Here is a 17206-nt window from a genome sequence, read left to right on the forward strand (position 1 = left end):
GTTTATAAACTCTGCAGTTCCTGCCACACGATTTATAAAGTGCTAGCATTCGTGCACGCAAATGCTGTACCACGGGCAGGTTTGAAAGTTAGGTTACCCGAGGGCAATTTTTTTAAGTCGTTTACCTGGATAAATACCCATTTACCTAAGTAAAATGGCCCATCTGAAGAATACACTCCTTGGAGCAGCTAAAAGTATGCATAGGCTTCCACTTTTAACTGGGTTCGAAAGCACCTGCACACCTTGCTCCCCAACTAAAACACTACAAAGAAATCCTCAAATACAGTCTTCAATAATCAAAGGCATTTCCTAACCGGGCGATAGATCTGATTAATACAAAAATGTCATCATACCATCCATAATGATATGATGTAACAGTGAGAGATTCAGTGTTCGGCTATGAAAGATTTGTATTATTCCCAAATATTTTTAGATTTCAAGCATCATATCCTTTAAAATATATTAAAAAACAGACCTATTTAATCTAGCTAAAAAAGTTTAGCTTGTCAGAATCCCCTAGATTATCCATAGTCTAACCTTCCAATAGTAAAAGGCCAAATCATTCCTTTTAGGAGCACCTATGGCAAAAATGTTGACATCTGATTTGCAATTACATAATTGGACGAGTAACTGGGTGTTATCTACAAACAGGCCAAGATATCATAAAACACTCATTTGTATAGCTCCTGTATTCCAGTACTTAATGGACATGAATTTCTATACTTTCACATATTGTCTCAAACAAAGGAATAAACTTCCACCTCCCCATCACTACTTTTGATTTAATCAAGTTGAAAGCATAATACATTTTGCGGATCTGGATAGATCCTATTTACTTTTCCATTAAAAAGATAACAATTCAGCAGATATTTTCAGCTTGATCTGATTAAAAAGAATTATTGGGATTGCAGAGCCAGGAGACCAGCACACACAAGCTAGGGTCATAGTGGCTGAGGTGTGATAAATATGATATTGCCAAGAAAATTATTTCTCAGATAAAATTAGATTCTAGCCAACAGAATGTTAGAAGATGAGGATGAAAGAGATTTAATTTTAGTCCAACGGGATATATCTCTCAGATAAGCATGTAGTTTGAGAGTAGGGCATTCAACTTTAACTCTATCCAGAAACACATAAGCAAGCATAAAATTTGTTTAAAATTGTATCAAACCCATTGCTTATTTATTCTGAGGATTTGAGAAAACTGAAAGAGAAAGTGGAGTGAAGGCAGAAAATTAGGATGATCAGATTCTAGAAATAACATGGAGGGGAATAAAGGGGAATTGTAATAAGATGGAGCAGATTTTCTCTTTTAGACAATGGGCATTATATTCAATAAAGACTTTTGTCCACAGCCACAGAATGTGAAAAATCATTTTTGAAGAAGGATTAGTGTGTCTCTGCACTGAGCTTATTAGTTAGTGAGCTGCAATCCTATTGAAACTGTATTGAAGATCTGTTACTCTAAAAGGTAATGCAGAACTATTCCATACTTCTTAAGGGTAAGTACATGGTAATGGAATCAGACCTTCAACCTTGTGAATGGTGAAAGGGAGATGTGGTATATATATGCAAACAAAAAAAAAATATCTGTTGAGGCAGATGATGAATAAAAAGTCATGCAAGAGAGACCTTTGTTTGCAAGTTAAAGAGAGCATTTACAATGCAAAAAATGTTTATGCATGCTCCCTGATTTTCAAACCAAAAGAAAATAAGAGAGGAATACAGATTGCTGGAAATCTGTTTCCACAAACTAAATAGAATGACTCCAGAGACCAGGGTTAATGCACCACTGGCACTAAGAACACAGTTTTACATGCCAAGTCAAACTGCATGGCTAGGTTTCATGCCAAGAGCAACATTCAATTTATGTAGTTATATTTAAAGAACACCAATAAGAGACTTAAGGTTTAATTTTGATACAAGAGATCAAACATTTCAACCCAGAAGAAAAATATTTTCTTAAACTCATCTTACCACTTGAGAAAACAGACATTAGTGCAGGAAAATATGCTTCATGAAACTAAACAAGAAGTCCTCCCAAACTGAATTGTGTCCATAAGCAGATTTCATAGGTTCAGATCAGGGTCCACAGAATTGAAAGTATCGCACTAAATACCATCCTTCTCCCCTTAATTATATGCACTACACTTTCTTCTGGCAGAGTGAAATACAGAAACGGCTGAGACCAAAATCATTATGGATAATAGACATTTCCAGATAATGGGAGTTCCCCCCAATATGTTAAAAAAGAAACAGAGAAACCATGATGTACATAATACAACTGTTTATTGAGCACCAAACAAACAAGGTGTCATCTTGTACATGATGCCAACAGTTTTAGAGTGATCATCTGGTTTAGGTATCATCTGATGTAGGAGAAGTCATTACATCAGGGGGTCTGACACACATCTTCAAAGCTGGTAACTGGAGTGTCAGGCTGGTCACCAGGGACTGGTTGGGTAGATGTTACAGGAGACTGCTGCGATCATTTGCTCAAAAGCTTCCTGAATAACTCCATCAGTGTCATCTGCTTCATACATTTGGGGATAGATTTTTAAACCTGTGCGCACTTCCCGGTGCACACACATGTAAGTGCTGATTTTATAACGGTGCGCGCATGTTATAAAATCCAGGGGATTTTATAATCCGCGCGCATATTGTGCGCATCCCAGTCCTCCCCAGTTCCTTCCCAGTCCGCTCCAATTATAAGGAACTTCCCTACCACCCTATGTCACCTTCCCTACCCTTCCCCTCTACTCCCCACCCCTTAAATCCAATTTTTTTTAAAAAATCTTTGTAGAGCAACTTACTTCAGCTCCCGAGCTGAAGTTGTGCGTGTGGCAGTCGGCCAGCACACAAGGCTCTGGGACAGCGAGTCATAGCGTTGTCCTGGTCCGCTCCCACCTCGCCCCTCCTCCCCGGCCCGCCCCTTTCAAGAGGCCCGGCACTTGAGCACGTACCGGCCTTTATGTGCGTGGCCAGGCCTCTTGTAAAATACGCCCGGTGCGCATAAGGCCTGGCCACATGCGTAAAGGCTGGAATTTATGCACGCCGGGCATTTAAAATCTGCCCGTTAGTCTTCTCCTTTATAGGACTGTTCTTTAGCTCGGGAGGATATCCTGCTCGGCACTAAAAAGTTTTTACTCAAGGAAGCACATCAGTTGGATCATAGTGAACAGAACCACATCATTGTCATCTTCTCATGTAGATTTGGTTGCACTTCAAATTCACTGTCGGTACTGTCTCTTCTTGTGAGATTCAAAATAATATCAATGATTGCCGTCAGTGAGAGTTTGATATATTGGAACATTCAAGTCATGATCAGTCCAAGTCACAACATCCTTGCTGAGGTCTGCAGCAACGTTATCTAACCCTTGGGCATATCACAGTTAAACTGTGTCAACTTTGTTTTGGTTGACTCAAAACCTTAAAAAAAATCAATGTCCTCATCTTCTTCCTCTAAAAACCTGGCAGAAGTCCACAGATCATGACATGCGTCCTTCAGGGTTAGAGCTGTCATAGCATCCCGGGCACGAGCAATACACCAAACAGAACTCTTGCTGGCGAAGTAGTTTTTGAAGTTTTCATAGCCACTGGGTTCTTCAAAGCTCACAAGCTTTTTCATTCATTCTCTGCAGTACTGGCATTTCCTGCTCCAGAGGACTGCCTGCTGAAAAAAAAGCAGGTACAACTGGGTGGCATGCAGGTGGCAAATCAAGCCACGTATCAGCAATGTTTCAGCAGCTGGGCGAGCAATGCTGCTGATCTGCTGGGGCCGCAGCTGCACATGAATGGCTGGGGGGGGGAGGGGGGCGGTAAGGCGAGGCCGAGGATATCGAGCGTAATTTTCAAAACAGCCCAGACAGGGGGCAATTCCACGCGCACGCTGCACGCGCGGACTTTACACAGTATTTTCGAAGAGAACTTACACGCACAGGTTCGCTTTGAAAACACTCGGGTGACTGGTAGAGTCCATGCACACGCTACCCCCACACAGACCTACACCCTGCTTCAGGTGGGACGTAACCTGTACAGGGTAACTTACACACCATAGTTTTACAATCAAAAAAGAGGTACGTAAGTCGCAACTCTATGCGCCCCCCTTCCACGCAGTGTCTATTTAACAGTCGGCATGAAACCAGGCTACATATATCATTTTATGCAAATACCCATGGGGAGTATTTTCACAGAAGCCACTAATGTACATTAAACTGGATTTTAAGTGGCTTGGAAAGTGACCCCCATGATATCTACATGCTGCCACATACTGGATAACAGAAGGTTTTCTGGTTAATGGGAAATTGTCTAGGGGGTCTTGATTTTGTTCTCCCCAGATACTGGGGTTTTTGGGTTGGTTTTTTTTGCAGAATGGCTTGCTGCAGAATTAAAGCAAACACAGGCACTGTGGAAAGCAGGGTGCTTCCTATCTCTACAGCTGTCCCCTCTTCCTCGTCTGCCCATCATTCTGACTGCTTGAATGGAAATCAAGCCTAGGCAGCACAGGGGTAGGAGGAAGAGGACGCCACTGCAGGGACAGAAAGCACAGTGTCTTCATGGTCCCCTGCAGAGCCTGCCATTTCGGTTTCATTTCTGTGGCCTGCTGCTTCTCTTCCGTTTATTTATTTATTTCTTTATACCAGTGGTTCTCAACCTTTGTTTCCATCGTGACTCACCTGACAGACCACACTCACATCTGTGACACGCTGCTCATTACAATCTACGGCGTAAAGAAAAAGAAAAAGAAAAAAAGGCCCCGTATTGCTTTTATTGTTAAGAATGGCACAAGAGAAAGGTAAGAGTACTCTCTCTGAACAGAAATTGCATAAATAGTAAACCTCCCATACCAGAACAGCACCAATTTCCAGCACTCAAACCGTAACCCCCTTACCTAAGAAAAGGCAACACTGAAAATATTACACCAGGCCTTAAGACACCAATACTCCTCCTATTAGGAAAACGGATCAAGCCAGGCTGCTATAGAATCCTACACAGAAACTACAGAAAACCTCACCTGAATCACACGTGCAGACCCTCACCTAACAAAGAATAAAGAGACCACAACACATAAACAGGAACTTGCAGACAAAAACTGAACTGGAAACCACAACAAAGGAAAAAGAGACACATCACCAGTCCTCATAAAATAAAGCAAGAAATATAAAATCAATAGCAGTAAAACCATACCAACAAAAAGAAGAGATTATTTCAAAACAGCTGATGAGTGGAATATCCAATAATTAAAAACTCATATAAAAATATTTCTAGATACCAATAAAATATTTCGAAACAGCAGACACAAAGACCCAATAATTAAAAATAATAAGGATAAAAAAAATGCTCTGCTCGCCACACCTGGAAACGTTCCATTTCCAGGTGCCCTGAAATTGTTGTGAATTAGAGGGTGTGGGGGGGGGGGGGGGGGAGGCGGTTGCTTGCAACTTTCTCCTCTCTCTCAGTCACGTACAATCTCACTCTCTCTCACACACAGGCTCTCAATCACACACACACACTCACACACATATATATATATATACATGCTCTCTCTGTCACTTACATAGACTCTCAATCACACAGTTACACACATGCTCTCTCTCACTCACACATACAGGCTCTCAATCACACAGTTACACACATGCTCTCTCTCATTCACACATACAGGCTCTCAATCACACAGTTACACACATGCTCTCTCTCACTCACACATACAGGCTCTCAATCACACAGTTACACACATGCTCTCTCTCACTCACACATACAGGCTCTCAATCACACAGTTACACACATGCTCTCTCTCACTCACACATACAGGCTCTCAATCACACAGTTACACACATGCTCTCTCTCACTCACACTTACAGGCTCTCAATCACTCACTTACATTCATGCTTCTTTCTCACACACACACACACACATACGATCTCAAACATATATGCTAGCTCACTTTCTCTCTCTCACCCCCTCCCCCCCCCCCTCACCGAACAACTAGCAGCAGCAACAGCTTTCTCCTCTTCCAGCCCTCGTGGCCTCGAGAAAGGAGTCCCATCGGCTGCAGGGGGGCTGCCGTTGCTCCTCATTATGCTCAGGGCCAACGCTGCAGCACTTGCACTTTAGCATGGTCTCCTCTTCCTGGGCGCGCAGCCGCTGCACACCACTTCCTCTTCTGGGGCAGGAAGAAGAGACCATGCTGGTGCCGTTCTGCCCGGGCTACCAGCATTTTAAGCCCGGGTGCCAAGAGCTCCCATTTCTCTGGGGGGCAGGGGGAGCAGTTGGGCCAGCGGGGGACCGGGAAGCGTGGCGACACACCTGCCTGTGCTCGGTGACACGCTGGTGTGTTGCGACACACCGGTTGAGAACCACATAAAAGCTTCTTTAAACAAACGTGCTGTTCCAGAAGTCCTGTGCTTGTGATGATTGCTCTGCTGCTGCTCTCCAGGTGCCAAGGGAAAGAGACCAAAGCCAGTTCAAGCCCCTTCCTTCTTTCTGCGTGGTGACCCTCCCGCTTTCATTGGCTGAGTGGGGACAATTTAAAGTTTTGGGATATTTTCAATTCGGGTACCACTGAATGTTTCACACAGAAGGGGGGCAGTTCAGAGGAATGCTCTCCTTCCTGTCAGGGCCCCTAACCAGGACTAAAGGGGTTAAAACTCACCTGAACAGTCCCTCAGGGGGTAGAGGGGGAAGGCAGAGATTTAAGAAGTGAATCAGAAGATGACACAAGTATTGTGCAAATAATATTTACAATTTTATGTGTTAAGAGTCAATTATTAGTAAAACCTTTCAAATATATCATTTTATTTTAGCAAACAATACATTTTCTCATCAAATTTAATGCATACATAACAAACTCCATAACTTTTCTGTTTTTTTTTCTAGAACTTATTACTCTAAGAACATAGAGCAAAGAACTCTGGAATTCCAGGATTGTACTAAGCAACAGAGTCAGGTAAGTGTCTGTCTATGCAATAGTAACTTTTGTTTCTTTTGGGTCTGTTTCGTTTCATAAATGTAACCATAAGAATTGATCCTTTGTGTGAATTGATCCTTTATGTTTTTCTCTCTCTTGTGTTCCCTGGAAGATCACGTGTGAGTATGTATTCCTCCTTCAAAAGCCTTCCTGGGTAGGTATCATTTCTTTATATACTTTTTCTTTCACAGTTTTTTTCTTTTCTGATGTGTTCTCTCTTGTCTTTTACAAGCAGTTCTGTTTCTTTAGCTGGTGTGTATACACAACTTTTGTTTTTTCTTTTTTGGTATGGCGATCTTTGAGTTCGTTGCTAGGGTGCATTGACTATTCCTCTTGACTCTTGCAGTTCTGTATCCTACTACCTCACTCTTTACAAAATCAATAAGGAAAACTGACTCCCTGGCACAGACAGTTTTTCCGACAACTAAACGTGTTTCCTAGGGAGTTGTGTCTTCGACGTCTTGTGAAAACTCCCTGGCACTGACAGTTCTTTCGACAACTAAATGTGTTCCCTAGGGAGTTGTGTCTTTGACAGTTTGTGAAAACTCCCTGGCACCGACAGTTCTTCCAACAACTAAACGTGTTCCCTACGGAGTTGTGTCTTCGAATGCTTGTTGAATTTTTACCTAACTATAAGAAAACAAAGATAATTATGATTTCCCTAACTAATGCTGGTCAGCAACAACAGTGGTTAGCTGATTTACTTTTTGCTAGAGGGAACTCACTCACTTATGTTCCCCTGTTTCCTTTCAAGTTTCTTTCTCTCTTTATTTCTGCCTGGGGGTGGAGAGAGATTAACTGAGGGAGGTGAAATACAAATAAGTGCGGGAAAAGGGAGTTGAAGAACTGGGAGTTGTGGGGGAAGAGGTAAGAAGAAAAGGAGATAGGGAGCTGTAAGGGAAAAGATCAGAATAAGGAAGATTGAGAGTTGGGAGGGCTGGGGAGGAAAATCCAGAGAGAGAGAGATAGAGTGCTGGCAGGTATGGGAAGAGGGAGAGAAAGAAATGGGCAAAGGAAGAGAGAGCCAACAAAAAAGAGATGGAGGACTCAGAATCATCAATAGTGGAATAGAAAGGAAAATGGAAGAGTACAAAATGAAAAGAAGAAGGGTGACAAATGGGATAGAGGAATGGAGGTAAAGAAAAGGGATGGAGTAAAGAAAGACAGATGGAGAAGAAAAATGGAGTGAAATGAGATTATAATATCTGAGAGATAGGTGAGAGAGAGACATGGATGAAGTAAGACAAACACAGAAAGAAAGAGAAGATAGAAAGGAAAACCAGGCAACAAAGTTAGAAGGCAGACAAGAGCCCAAGGGTGAAAACCCTTACAATCAAAATAAAGAACAAACAAAAATATAATATTTGAATATTGGCGAAGCAGGGGATATACATTTCAAACTCTTGAAAGGAGCTACAGTAGTCATGAATGGTTGAGAATCACTGATCTAATGGACCAACAGACTCCCTTGCAGGCTTTTTGCTTTTGATATACATGAAAAAGCTTTTGCTATTGGTGTAAAGGAGTAAATAACATTTTTGCCTCTTGGCTTCCCTTATTAATATTTTACATCTACCTTGCCTATGTCTATGTTCGTTCCTAGTCTCCCCATTTGGACTTGTTTTGCATTTTTAAAAGATGCCCTTTTGCTTTAATAGCCCCCTTCACAGCACCATTTAACCATGCTGGCAGTCATTTGGTCTTCCTTCAGTCTTTCCTAATACCTGTAATACATTTTTTTATCTGGGCTTCCAAGCTGATTTCTAACCCTTCTAATGGTCCCTTTTGGTTCCTTCCTGATTAAGTTTCTCATTTTATTAACATCTCCCTTTTTAAAGTTGAATACTATTGCTGTAGTTTTACTTAATATTTCATCTTTGGTGATTTGTATCACATTTCACTGCATTGTGATCGTTATTGCCATGGGGCCGCGCCACTGTTACCCCCTGCACCAGATCCCTCAATCTACTGAGAACTACGTCTACAGTAGGCCTCTCAAAAGTTCCATATATTGGATATGAATAGACTGAGAAACTTCTTCAGTAATTCTTTCCTTTAAAGGTATCATTTTATCCATTGACATGACCTGGCCCATTTGTTGTTCCGATTCCCTTCACATTCAACTCTTTTCTTACAGAATATTGGTTCACAGTGTTGCATTTAGCTGAGATATGATGGAGGAGTACTAGCAGAATTCAGAGGCATGCATCACGATTTACCCTCATACAGACAGCAATGTGTAATGTTACAGCCTCGCTCAGATTTATCACTAGTTGGTATCACACTTTGGTCAAGCCATAGGCTTGTTCCGTTCAGCTGATGATTTAGCAGATATGATTCAACGTAGCTGCTAATCTACACTACCAGGTTGTTATTTTTAGAAAATAGGCAGTTTTGACATGCCCTTCAGATGATCAGATCTCGTGTTTGACTGCTCATTGCCAAGTGCGGACAGCTCAAGCAGAAGCACCCCCCTCCCCACCACCCACTTTTATCCCAGCAGTTTCTTAATGTAGGGAAAAATGAGCTTAATTCTTAATACCAACGTTCCTTTCTTTGATCAAATAATACTAAGCTATTATGAAAGTTTCCTTACAAATCCAGAGAACTAAAATATTGCATGCTCCCTTTGTAGTCATTCATCTGTGCCATTATTTGCTTGTACATCGCTTTGATTTTTTTTTGTAAAGGAAGGTGCTTTAAAAAATTCAATGAACTCAATTAAACTAAAACGACTTTCATTTATTCTCTAGCCCTACACACTTTTATAAGGTCAAGTTCACTTTAAATGATTTCAAATGCAGAAGTCTTTGGTGACATTTGAATAGGGGGCAGCTCAAGTTTTTAACTGCTGTGACAGCTACCCACTTAGCAAAAAAAAAAAAAACAACCAGAAGTCTGCTATCCATCCCCTGAGGGCCTTTCCCAAGAAAGTTAAAGCTAGCCACCTGTTAGAAGAGTAAAGAGAACACAGGAAACCCAGCAAATGTCACAATCAAATTCTAAATTGCTCTTTACCTTCTGGGTGATCCGTCTTCATGGGGCTGAATGATCACCACTTTTACTGTCACAGACGTGCGCAAGAGGTCAATCATTTGCTCATGAGTCAAGGTGGCAACTGCCACTTTACAGATCTCAACCAGACGGCTCCCTTGCCGGAGGCCAGCCTTCCACGCAAAGCCGAAAGGCTCCACATCTGCCACGATCCCTTCGAAATTCACATGGAATCCAAGCTGGCCCAATCCATTCCTCCGCAGGGTCATTTCAGCCGTTTCACAACCTCTGGTCACTACCTAGAAGAATTGTCAGATGGTTATGCCACAGTCTTGCCAAAAATCAAGCGTTTTGAAAGCTTGCATGAATCTGTTCTCAGATGCTCTGTAGGTTGAGTTACAATACTCTCAAAACTGAAACAAATAACTGACAATCATTTTGTCATTTATGGTCTCTCATGATGGCTCGCACTAAGCAAAATGCTTGGAGATTTTCAGCATCCAAAAATTCAGAGGAAACAGTTGCCCTGTGTCAAAATTCTTTCACTTTCCAAGGCAAGAGCATTCTTATCTTGTTAAACATCTAGCAACCACTTAAGCACAGTCACAAGCTAGAAAACCATTAGTCTATTTTACCTTTGCCAGTTGACAGGGTGTGGTTTTATCTGCCCCTTAACAACTTCCTTAAAAGATAAAAGATGAGGTAAATGGACTCAAATGTGTCACTTCTGTCTCACACACACAGGGGCAATAATTTGGGCAGAATTCCCTCCTGCGCAGAATTGCCAAAATGGCAGAGGAGACCCCGGCATGCTGCGAACGGAGCGAGCTGTTCGCGGCGAAGAAGAAGGCCCCGACGTACTGCGAACTGAGCGCACCATTCTTGGCAAAGATGAGGGCCCCAGCATTCCGTGATGTGATGAGTGCTATTAGCTACGTGCTGGTTTGGATGTGCATTTTGGTCAAGCTAATCCCCTTAGGGGCAAATCTTTAAACTTACACGAGGGCGCAGATTTGTTTGCGCAAACCGGCGCGAACAAATCTACGCCCGATTTTATAACATGTGCACGCTGCCGCGTGATTGTTATAAAATCCAGGGTCGGCGCGCGCAGGGGGGTGCACAATTGTGCAACCTGCGCGCGCCGAGCCGAGCAGCCTGCCTCCGTTCCCTGCCTCTGTTCCTTCCATGTCCAGTCAATCTTGCAAAGCTTCCAAGTATGTATTTGCCTTTGCCTATCTCTATTCCGATTTCGGAGCGGCCTTGGATGGAACTTTTTTTTTGGTTCCCCCCCCCCACCTTTCCCTCCCTTCCCTTATCTAACCCACTCCCCACCTTATTTCGTGGAGTTACGCCTGCCAACTTGCGCGTGCCGCCGGCTCCCTGCCCCCGCACAGGCCGGGGTGCCGGAGCACTCGGCCCAACCCCCGCACCGCTGTCACGCTTCTGGCCCCACCCATGGACCACTTCCATGCCCCGGACACGTCCCCGGCCAACCCCTTATTCGAAGCCCCGGGACATATGCGCGTCGCCAAGCCTATGCAAGATAGGCTCAGCACGCGCAGGGGGAGCTTGGGGCAGGTTTTCGGGGGTTACGCGCGTATCCCTTTGAAAATCTGCCCCTTATTGTATAAGGGGTTATGGATGCGTGTCCAAAACGCACGTCCAAGCGCTCGTTAACCTGTGCGCTAGGCTCAGCGCGAGATACTGCATCAGCCTGACAGCTCCTACTATCCCTGGCTTGTAGTAACCTGGATCCCATCCACTATATGCATCAAATATCTCTCGGTCTCTTAGAAAACTAAACATGGTGTGTCCAGTCAATCTTGCAAGGCTCCCAAGTATGTATTTGCCTTTGCCTATCTTTATTCATTTAGATTAAATGCTAGCAAAGTTCTGTTTATTTTAAACAGATACCTAACTTAATTTTACACATTACATTTCAAGCAATTATGTGCATTTACTGCTGTATCATCTCAGCCAGTGTTAGAAAGCACCATGTGGTGTTTGTTTCCCTTTCTTCGCCATCTATTTCATTCAAATCACGGGGTAAACCCTGGATGTGTTTACTGTTACCAGGCAGAACAAACAACTGGATGGGAAGAGAGCTTACAATACACGGCTCCAGCTGTAGAGAGAAGGATTTGATTCCAGGTAAAATGGTTTTCCAATGGGTTTAAATTAGCTGAAAAACAATTACCGTTGACCTTATGGAAATATTCATGTAAACAGAATACTTTAGACATGAGAAGGAAGAGTTTTCTGCTCTGCCAAAAGTCCTTTTCAACAGGCTTGCTAGGATGTACCTGCTGTATAACTTGATTGGATACTGAAAAGCCCACCCCAAACCACCAGCTCTGCAAGGTCCCCAGCTGTAAGTCAATCTGAGGATTCAAAGCCGAGCTCAGGAATAGATTCATAATGGTGCGAGTGGCTATATAGGAGCTATAAATACAATGTAAACATGTATTGCTCCTCGGAATTGACATTTTAAAACAGAATAAAAGAAGGATTTCAATGACTGTGTTTGAGTTCACCACAGAAGTTTCATTTTTTTTTCCTTTTTTGCTGGTAGTGATAATTCCAAGCTGAAAGAGTGAACAGGGCAAATCATATGGGTAGCAATTTGAGAGGCCAATTTACTAAGGTGCTCAGAACTTCTGTGCAATTTAGTAAACAGTGCATAATATTTTGTTAGTGGGACTTCCATGCAAAGAAGGCTGGTAGCAAACTGACACGTGTAGTGTTTCTATCGGCTCGTTCGCAAAAAACTCTAGCTAGACCTCACTGAAGAAGAGAGTTACATTTCTTTTTGCAAAACTGGGTGTGTGAAAGGGTTTTTTTGTGTATAGTTTTATTTCGCATGAATAGATAATGAGCTGCTTTGCATAAGTCTGCAATACAGTCACTCATCAACAATGAATCTGCATGAAAGCTCGCAAACAAAAAAATTACACATGAAACTGTTCTTTGCAAACTAAACGGTTACGTTTTGTGCAATAAAAGGTGAATTTTCAAAAGGATGCACATTTACACACACGTACGAGTGCACCTGCCACTTTACATACATCAAACATAAGCGTGTAAATAAGGGTTCACGCGCAATATACACGTATAGAAAAGAGGCGGTCTACGGCATTCCGGGCATAGCCAACATAGACACGCGTAAGTTTCTATTTTAAAAGACACCTACATAAAGCAACTTACACATCATTTTACACCTGCTACTTATCTTGCATAAGTGATATCAAACGGGTTTATGCTGTATTATTGGCTAGGTGGGGGATCTGGGTGAAATGGGGGGGCGGAGGAGTTCAGGCTAAAGAACCAGGAGGGTCTTGATGACCTGGAAAAGGACGGGGCAAACTGGTGGACTGTTAAAACTGGTCATTCCCCTGACATGTATATTTTAGAAAATTTGCTGACTAACACCGGTAAATAGGGACTTGCGAGGGTAAGTCTAGCTTAATTTTCACATGCACATTATGGGGCAAATATTTAAACTTATGCGAAGGCGCAGATTTGTTTGCGCAACCCGGCGCGAACAAATCTATGCCCAGTTTTATAACATGCGTGCACTGCCACGCGCATGTTATAAAATCCATGGTCGGCGCGTGCAGGGGAGTGCACAATTGTGCAACCTGCACGCGCCGAGCTGAGCAGCCTGCCTACATTCCCTCCGAAATCGGAGTGGCCTTGGAGGGAACCTTTTTTTTGGTCCCCCCTCAACTTTCCCTCCCTTCCCCTATCTAACCCACTTCCCAGCCCTAACTAAATCCCCCCCACCTTATTTTGTGGAGTTACTCCTGCCTCTGGCTCCCTGCCCTGCCACAGGCCGTTGTGCCGGAGCACTCGGCCCCACCCCCTGGCCTGCCCCCGAACACGCCTGTTGTGTCCGTCGCTGTCCGACGTCTCTGCTCCACCCACCTTACCTCGTTGGCGACTCCCTCCGGGGTTGATGGAAGGCTAGTTGCTGCGGCGTCTCCAGGCTGTCCTCCTCCGGCATCCCCGGACCGGCTCGACGCTGCAAGCCGCCATGTTGACCAGATGCTTAAGGGCACGCGTGCGTGGCCTGACTGATGTACCAGCGTTGGCACGAATCTCATGGGCGTTCCCCTGAGATGACGTCATCAGCTCCAGATATTTAAGGTCTCAGTTTTCGCTAACAAGACGAGTTAGCAAGGGATAGGTTTAACTAGCTTCCTCCAGGTCGCTGCGGATGGGATTCGCTCTCTGCAACCCTAGCTACTCTGCCTCCTCGGACTTCACTAGAGGTACCCGCTCCTCGGGGGCCTTGCTCTCTCTTTTTCTTTTCAGGTTGCAGTCCAGAACCGGTACTCGCTCGAGGGCCCACGTCCCAGACCAGCTCCTGAATACCACTTCTGCTAAGAAGTCATCGCTGCTTACAACATTAGTGAGTTTCCATCTATCTCTCAGAGCTTTCCCTGGGACCAGGTACTCGCTCCTCGAAGGCCTACATCATTCCAGCTTCAGGGCTGCCTCAAAAGACTATGGTGTGAGTGTTATCATCAAGGACTTGTTCCAGAACTCTGCATATCCTATCTACTCACTTTCTTAGTTTCTCTACAGCTCAGCCACCTTGGGATCGCTGTTCCAATACCTGAGGGACTACAGCCCAGCCGGGCACTTCCAGCTCACTACTGCCACCTCTGGTGGTTTAATATATCGTCTAATAAAAGAACTAGTGTGTGTCTGTCTCCTACACTAAGCCTAACCAGTGGTCCCTCTCGGGATCTCCCCCGTGGGCGTGGTCACCTGCCACTGGTCCAAGGATCCACCCACAACTATTCTAAATAATAACAGATTGCTATCTCCTGCAACTCCGTTAATAACAGATTTCTATCTTTCAGCTTTAACAACAGAGCTCTAATAACAGATTGCTAATTCCCAGCTTTATCAACAGAGCTTTAATAACAACGCCCCCGGCCAGCCCCTTATTCAAAGCCCCGGGACTTATGTGCATCCCGGGGCTTGTGCGCCATCGAGCCTATGCAAGATAGGCTCGGTGCGCGCAGGGGGAGGCAGGGGTAGGTTTTCAAGGGGTTGCGCGCGTATTGTACGCGCGCAACCCTTTGAAAATCTACCCCTATCCGCGCATATACATTTTTAAACAGTCATGAAAAACAAGCATTTTCTGTACCGTGTACGCATTCAGCAGTTCAGCAGCACTTAGCCGGGTAAGGCCTGACTTATCTGGCTAAAAGGCAGCTGCTAGCCTGGTGAGAGGCAAGGTGGCGGCATAGAGAGGTCGTGCAGTGCTGTTGCTCTGATCATGGGTACTTGGCTTATCTTTTTCTTGCTCGGAATGCTTTCCAAGTGCAAGGGAAAGATTCAGGTCTTCCTCGCAGACTCCCTTCCTCCAACTGGGCAACAAGCTATCACTAACTATATGACTTCACCAGTGGTTCTTTTGGGAGCCGAGGATCCTGATGTGGTGTCGTGGCAAGGGAGAACTGCGAATGCCGGCAGAAGAGGTGTCCCTCAGCCCAGATCTTCACCCCTGGTGCAATGAGATACTTGGGACAGCGTTCCCGAGTTGCAAAGCGATGACGTGCTGGGTGCTCTCGTGGTAGAGGGGATGCTTCCTCAAGCTTCACCGCTTGCACTGGTCCAGCCTTCCCTGCTTAAGAGCAGTGGTGAAGGGGCCATCAGGGCCATGTCCGCAGCAGGTCCATTAAACTTGGGACTGATGGTGGGATATATCCTGCCTAGCCTACCCCGGGAAGCTGCTGTCGCTGAAAGCGGCGAGTCCTTCGAAATTCCATCTCGCTCTGAGGTGGTGACTCTTGAAGCCCTTTGGGATTTCTATCTGGATTCCAGAGATCTCTAAAGTTACTGAATTCTAAGATGGACCTTTCCTCCCTAAACTGTCATCAAAAAGCCTTGCATTTGCAGGAACAAGTTAATTCAACCATTTCAAAAGTTTCTAAGGTGGAAAATACAATTAAAACTATCCAAGACCTTAATGTTACTGCTGTGAAAGATCAAACTGCTTTCTACTGGGGAAATTCCATATGTAACTTTGTAGAGGTTTTCTCAAGAACTTTTAGGCTTTGTGACTGAACAAATGCCATCGGTAAATACTTGTTATTTTCTTCCAAAAAAAAAACCTCCTGGGGTTGCTGCTAATATCGAAATTCAAGATAATTTGACCAATTTCCTTAAAAATTCTGTGCTGGAAGGTCCGGATAGGAGTACTCTGTTGGTCTCCTTTATTTCAACTTTGGACAATGTGATGCATAATTACTTTAGGAAGTTTCCTTCTTTGTTTTATGGTCAATGATTGAGGATTTTTCCCAATCTTACTCGAGCAACTCAAGTTAAGAGGAAAGGTTTTCAAGCTTTTCGGCAGGAAATTATATTTTTAGGTTTTTCTTTTGTACTTCGTTACTCTTGTAAATGTATTAAAAAGGGTAATGAATGTTTCATTTTTTTCTTGCCTGAACAATTGAAATCTTTTATAAAGGCTCCTAGCCCATTAACCTCCTTCCCTGTGCATCAAGCATCTTAGTGCTAAATGTATATATATAAGTGCTGGTTATAGTTATGTTATATACGTTTCTTTGATTATTGTTGCCTTTGGTCTACTCCTCTTTGCTTTTTCTCTGCCTCTCTTTTCTTATTCTTTTTTACTGCTTGGAAGTTGAGAACCGCATTGTAATTGTTAATCTGAAATATAATTTTTCCGATAAGTATAATTTTTCTTTTGGTTTTGCGGGTAATGCTGAAACCCATGTGTTTCTCATGCAAGCAATTTCCTTTGTGGCAATTTAAAAGTTAATAAAGAATTAAAAAAAAAAAAAGTCTCAAAAACTGCTATTTATCTGACTTTCTTAGCCGGATAAATGGTGCTTTTTTTTTTTTTTTAGACTAACAGAATTCTATATTCGTGTGTATCTATACATACGTGCGAATGTTGCAGGGTAGATTTATGCGTATTTTACAAGCCTTGCGAATATGGTTACACGTGGATTATAAAATACTAGGGTGGATCTGCGCACTGCCGTGTATGCATGTATACAGGCTCACGCACAGTTCTTTAGAAATTATCCTCCCTAAGCACAGTGAGCTTATCTCATTTAAACATACGCTATTAGCGATTTCAGCCTGAGAAAGTTTGGGTGAATTTGGCCATAGCTCAGCATATCTGACTCCAAGTATCTGTAACTGCTATTAATAAAACCATAAATCCATTAACTAGTTTGGAAGAGTGGTTCTGTGGAAATC

The 17206-nt window shown here is 43.4% G+C and overlaps 1 protein-coding gene across 10 annotated transcripts in view; it reads right to left on the reverse strand.

The window, feature by feature from the left end:
• Positions 1-17206, reverse strand: part of SIPA1L2 (signal induced proliferation associated 1 like 2) — a 492084-nt gene that overhangs the window by 140074 nt on the left and 334804 nt on the right. For all 10 annotated transcript variants that reach the window (XM_029593863.1, XM_029593861.1, XM_029593864.1 and 7 more), the window contains one exon: positions 9986-10260. In XM_029593863.1, the coding sequence (XP_029449723.1) occupies positions 9986-10260 (275 nt within the window). The remainder of the gene's footprint in view (positions 1-9985; positions 10261-17206) is intronic.

This window comes from Rhinatrema bivittatum, chromosome 3, assembly GCF_901001135.1.
Source record: "Rhinatrema bivittatum chromosome 3, aRhiBiv1.1, whole genome shotgun sequence".
NCBI classification, from domain to species: domain Eukaryota; kingdom Metazoa; phylum Chordata; class Amphibia; order Gymnophiona; family Rhinatrematidae; genus Rhinatrema; species Rhinatrema bivittatum.